Source organism: Centruroides sculpturatus, unplaced genomic scaffold (assembly GCF_000671375.1).
Source record: "Centruroides sculpturatus isolate CEXI.00-Female unplaced genomic scaffold, Cexi_2.0 scaffold430, whole genome shotgun sequence".
NCBI lineage: Eukaryota > Metazoa > Arthropoda > Arachnida > Scorpiones > Buthidae > Centruroides > Centruroides sculpturatus.
The window spans coordinates 164,531-171,055 of record NW_019384725.1 but is presented as its reverse complement, the minus strand read 5'-3'; the positions used below and the strand labels follow the sequence as shown (position 1 = coordinate 171,055).

Below are 6,525 nucleotides of genomic sequence, written 5' to 3'. Positions count from 1 at the left end.
GCGACGTGTCCGGGAAAATTGGCAACCTTGCTATCAAATCGCTTCAGTATAGAAATACAAAGAAAAGAAAATTTTGCGTGATGTAAATCGTTTAAGTTTTATAAATAATAATATTTACACGTATAAAAATAAGATATTTCATATGCATTTTAAAAATAAAAATATCGCTTTAAATTAAATTAAAAAAAAATCTCGAATTCCGAAGTGTGGCGCTGCAATTGCATCAAAATAGTTGTCATGGCGGAAGAGTTAAACACATCGAAAGTGGAAGAGGAAGGTAAAGATTTTGGCTTCGATGATTTTCCCGGTGATTTCGAACCGGGTGCTTCGAAAGAAGCTATGTTTACCGCTACAGAATCGTACGAAGAAGATGAAAATGTCGAAAACGTAGATTATTGCGGCGACGAAATGGTCCGTCGAACGAGTGTAATCAGTGAATTAGGAAAAGAAAATAGAAGCGAAGTCGATCTACCCGAGAGTGAAAAGGTAATTTTATCTTTAAAGTTTAATTCAATGCACTCGAAAATTATAAAATCGGTTGCGAATATCGATCGAGATCTATAAGAAAGTCAACGAAGAAATTTTTCTTACTCATTGTCATTAGCCTGCCCCAGTATTTATACAGATTGACCCCAATGGACCCCATGTGTCTGGAACGGATCACTCCCAAAAAATTCCCGGGATTGCTTGCTCAGATTTGATTCTGAATCTGCAGAGCAGTAGGCTGATGCTTTAACCTTGTTTATTTTGTTACCCATTAGCAATGTGATGCAAAGCAATCTTTGTTCATGTGATGCAACACAAGAAAGAATGTTGTGTGTGCAATTGAGTTACTAATACTTATGTATATTTACAAGAGCAAAGGCTTTCATACTGTTTTCTTCAGTAAATAACACTTAGGCAAAAAGTTTCCTTTTGGGATTAAATAAAAAAAGGCAGTGTTTTTGGGAAGGTTTTGCAAAAAAACAAATAACAATTAAAATGTAGAAGTGAATATACAGGTATCCCTTGATTAATGCGCGAAATTAATTGCGGCAATGTAACCTAACAAACTTAGATAATAAATTAATAGAAACTTTTTATTTTAACACTTTTACTGCTGAAGCTTTTTATAAACTTAAAATTTTGGAAAATTATATGTATTTTTGTATATGTTACGGCCAAAGCCCAAAGTTCGGCCAGTTTCCGAATTTGCTGGCCATTTCGCACTTTAGCTGAGAGGAGTGTCCAATGTACTTGAAATGACCAGTATGTATGCTACTTTGGCCGGCCATTTCGCGAAGTGGCAGGAAATTTCTGGCCAAAATTTGATGTGCTGATGCAAGATTGTCCAGTAGGTGGCACATCTTTTGCTTCCAATGTGGTGGTGCCATGCACGTACTAGCAAGGAAGGTGTTACGTTGTGACAATAATATTCCATATGTCTTCTGCTTTTCAGAGAAGGTCCTGCCTCTGACTTGTTATTACAGTAGAGCATCGATTATCCACAAGTCAATCATCCAAAAGAATTCCAGTCGGCAAATTTAAATTTTCGCCAGTGCTGTGGCGCTGCAATCTTTGGCTATGTGTTGGGCTACTCAAATATTTTACGTTTTTGATACTAAATTAACTTCTGAAGTATAATTTTTTATTGTTTTTATATTTTTCAATATGTTTATTTTGTTTGTATAAAATAAAAAAATAATTTTTAACGATACAATAGTCTTTGTTAGTCTTAACATCGACGAAAATTCAACGCGAAGCGACACACAACGGAGAAAAATGTCAAGATGGGATAAATTAATATTTTTTCTCGTACATAATTGGTTATCCTAAACATTGGTCTTCCGAACAACCCCAGTCCCCAATTGATTCGGATAATCGACACTCTACTGTATTATTATTCTGACATAACAGTTTCATTGTGAGTACTGTATTCCTCATATTTCTATAGTATTCTATATGAATACTTCAAGTTCAAAGGTTGAGTCATAGGGCATGTATAATGTGTGTTGGTTGTGGGATACGTGTGATGACACATTGTAGGAAGGAGCATACAGTAATTATGCTGAGGTTAGTAAAGGATTGTTTGCTACAACACATTTTTCTTTAAAGGAATATATTAAGTTAGCAACAGAACACATTTTACTGGGGCTGTATCCCATGTAACAATATTCAAATATTCATAATTGTTATTCCATAGGTTGTCCCATGGCTACTTCTGATGGGACAAATATGCAGGGTGAACTTGGACTGCATGTAAATGTGGAACCAACATTTGATATGAAAATCAAATTCTCGGATACTTTGAATACGTTGCTGAAAGTAAAAGCAAATAATAGCAGGATCCTCACCAGAGACAAATACAGTCGACCCCCCTATAATTACGGTCCCAATAATTACGATTCCTATAAAACTGCGAAAAAATTGTGACGGTATCTGTAAAAAACAGTAAAAAACCCCCTATAATTACGTTAAACGTCATTACCAGCCGAAACGGCAGCCGAACTACTTTCCCGCCGTCCGTAGCGCCACGCTACGGAGAGATTTCTATCGTCTGGACAGTATTATATAAATTATATATAAATTAGGTACTGTACATATAATTATATATTAACTTATTGTAACTTTGTTATAATTAAATATATAATTTCCGCCGTCTAGCGTGGGTAACTTTATTATAATTAAAAATTTCCGCCGTCTAGCGTGGCGCCACGCTACGGAGATTTTTACGCTAACTATCGTCTGTCAGTATGTAAATTAGGTACCGTAAGTCTAATACAGTACTGTAATTTTATACATTTCTTGTGAAAGAAACATTTCTTATTCAACGGCGATTAAAATTATTTATATTAATGATGTCTCCGAAGTTCAACGAAGTTTTCACAGAAAAATAAGTTGTTAGAAATCGGCCGCTCTTTGCTGAGCTGTTCCGCGACGAAAACAATGTTGAGCAATGGCAATGTCGAATGGTGACACTCGGTAAGTAATCCTACAATTTTTTGTTTATAGCGTAGTTTATACGGATTATTTCCAAAAAATATATACGTATTTTGGAAATGTTGAGTCGGATTAGTCTAGAATCGATTAATTTTATGGAAGAAAACCTTTCAATCAGCCGTAGTCCGTAAACTTTACACGTGTCGGGCTGTGATTGGAACGACTCGTAAGAAATCGGATTCCTAAAAAATGGAACGTATCTATGATCTTATAGGGGGGTCAACTGTATGGTGTTTTTATAGAGAATGTTAAACAGACAAAAGCAAAGCAGAAAAAAGAAAGTGTTGATATCATCGACTAAGAAAATATGATGTTATTGAATTGATGACAAAAAAACACTCATTGTGCCAATAACAGGATACAATAGCAATATTTTGTAATACGTGCATACAGAAGAATTTTTCGACATGTTGCATGATACCCACTTGATAATTGGACATGGAGGTCACACACCAATAGAAAAGGAGCTACAAACTAAGTACAAAAATGTCATCAAAGAAGTTATTAGGCCTACATTGTACCTCTGCTTATGCAAGCCATGTCAGGCTAAATTGTCAAATCCCAAGGTAGGTCTAATTTCTCAACCTTTGATATTTAAAGAATTTAACTCAAGATGCCAGGTAGATCATACAGACATGCAAAGTAACCCTGGCAGCAAGTACAAGTTTATACTCAATTAATCATTTAACCAAGTTTATATTATTGCGAAAAGCAAAACAGCAGAAGTTGCTTACCAGCCCAGCTACTTGATACCTTCACCACTATAGGTACTCCAAATGGGCTTCAATCAAATAATGAGAGAAAATTTGCAAACCAAATTATAAATGAACTTAAGAACATATGGTCTGAACTGAAACTAGTACATGGAAAACTGAGACATAACCAAAGTCAAGATTCCGTTGAATGATGATGACATGGATGCAGACAAATAAATCAACACATTGGGCTAAGGGTCTCTGATTTATTTAATTCATGAAAAACCATTCTTTTCACCAATGCATTTAGCAGTTGCCATATGATGCCATGCTTGGCTAGAAAGCAAAAGTGGGGCTGAGAACCTCAAATTTGCCCAGAGAGGTTGTAGATAACTTACTTACAAATAAATGACTTTTTTCTTCTGACTTTGGCTGATCACTCCATGCCATTTCACAAACTGGCTAGCCAAATCCCAAAATCAAGAAAAGATTGGACATTGGCCAGCCAATTTACAGCAACATTAGCTATTTTGAATTGGCAAAAAAAGCATATCGCTTACATCCTATATTGACACTAAGACATTTGCAATATGAGGAGAGTCATGCCATGGCAGCAAACACAATCATTATCCAGGACAGAAATTGAGGAATGTAATGCAAGTTAGAATTTACATAAACATATGTATTAATACATAACCTTTTGCTTTTTCCAAATATCTAAATGAATGCAAATGATCAAATTTTTTATAAAAATTTTTTTAAACTAAATTTAAAAATATCCATTACACTTTTCATTTCAATAAAAAGAGTTAATCCATTTCATATCAGTTAATTGAACTTAATTGATTTAATTTAAGCAATTGTATAACATTTGCTTTCACATCTTGTGGCATGTGCACTGCATTGCTAATGGGTAACAAAGTAAACGAGTACCAAAAGTTTCTGTGGTTGCTTTTCCAGATTTGATTCTGAATCCCAGAGCAGTAGGCTGCTACTGTAATTACCTTGGCCATCCAGCTATCAATTTATTAAATTAAATAATAAATACAGTGGAACTTGTTATGTCAAACTGATAAGTCAAAGTTGCATTAAATTGAAGCCATTTGTGTTCCCTGTTAGTCCAGCACATTAGGATTTGCACGTTGATTCAAATTTGTTAAGTTGAGGTCCCACTCTTCAACTTGAATATAGTTTAACTGCTTTTTTTACAGCTATCTCTTATGCATGTTATCAAAAATATACAGGAATAATTTAATTTTGGTATACAGTAATTTAAAAACATTACAAGATTATCATATTTTTAAATATTGCTGCTCTGTATGCTTAAATGTAACTAAAGTTTAAATTAAAGCAAAAAATGATCTTAAATATCATGTCATTAGCTTAGAAATGTGTGGTTATTTGGTTGGTTGGATCCAATTTAATTTAAATATCAGTTGCAAGTACTGTAAGGTCTCTTTTTATGCGATTTTGAAGTTGTGCGGTTTGTATTTCATCCAAAAATTTCTTGGACAAACATACATATAGGCTTGTTTAGGAAGCTCGCATATAGACAGTCTCCAAAAATCGTGGAACGCTCAAAGCTCACTCCATTTGTTCCACTGACATATAACGTTTATGGATGTAAAGGACAGCTAGATCTACCTTAATCGCTTTAGTTCCTAGCACTTTTTGATATAAATGTAATTAAACATAAAAAATACTTAAAACTGAAAAAAACAAAAGAAATGCGTTAATTTTGAAGAAAAAGCATGTAAGAATGAAGAAAAAGCATGTAGAAAAAGCATGCAAACTTCCTTTGTCTCGCCCTTCTGTGAAATTTAACATCGATGAGTCATTGTTTACACAGCTGAGTGACCTTGAGAACATCTGGTTTTGGATTTCCCGGAGCATTCTCATAGACGTCGCGGGAGGACAAGGGTTTAAAGTAGGGTGAATACTAGCTGGCNTAAAGGACAGCTAGATCTACCTTAATCACTTTAGTTCCTAGCACTTTTTGATATAAATGTAATTAAACATAAAAAATACTTAAAACTGAAAAAAACGAAAGAAATGCGTTAATTTTGAAGAAAAAGCATGCAAACTTCCTTTGTCTTGTCCTTCTGTGAAATTTAACAAGGATGAGCCATTGTTTACACAGCTGGGTGACCTTGAGAACATCTGGTTTTGGATTTCCAGGGGCATTCTCATAGACGTCGCGGGAGGACAAGAGTTTAAAGTAGGGTGAATACTAGCTGGCCGTATATTTTTAAATATTTAAAAAAAATTTGGAGACTTAAAAAACATTCCAGAAATTAAAAAAAAAAATTTCAAAAATGGCCTTAAGGACCGTGTTTTATGTAATGCTATGTAACCTGCCTGTGATATCTCGGGCGAGGAACTAAAAAGTTAATTAATTAATTAAATTAAATTAACTCTTCACATCCAGTTGTCAGTGATTTGTTTTTAGAGTGAGCTTTTGCAATTCGGGGATTCTCCTTGTACATGACACTTACCATCGACAAGTCGCTATTACATCATTCTGAGTTTCGCATTGAAAGGTATAAATTGTAATTGTTTTGAATTTAAATTTTATTTTAGCGGTGTTTTGTTCATTTTTATAATAAGTAGCGAGTTTAAATTTTGCTGATTTCAAGTTGCAGTAATAAGCAGCCTATTTCTTTTAATTTCTGCAAACTTTTTTATGCGGTTTTAAGTTAATTTTAACTCGTTTTGGTTTTATGTGATTTTAGAAAATTACGGAACGTATCCCTACTTTTTCAAGGCAAGTAAAGTCTTTTTTTATGCAAATTTTTTATATGCGCTTTTCTGTAGAACGTATCCACCGCATAAAACGAGACCTTACAGTATT

At 34.2% G+C, this 6,525-nt stretch overlaps 1 protein-coding gene across 1 annotated transcript in view; it reads left to right on the top strand.

Moving 5' to 3' along the window:
• The first annotated feature begins 216 nt into the window (after positions 1-216).
• LOC111628107 (vacuolar fusion protein MON1 homolog A-like) overlaps positions 217-6,525 on the top strand; it is a 34,172-nt gene continuing 27,863 nt past the window's right edge. The window contains exon 1 of the mRNA XM_023371829.1: positions 217-486. Within this exon, the coding sequence (XP_023227597.1) occupies positions 238-486 (249 nt within the window). The 5' untranslated portion in view covers positions 217-237. The remainder of the gene's footprint in view (positions 487-6,525) is intronic.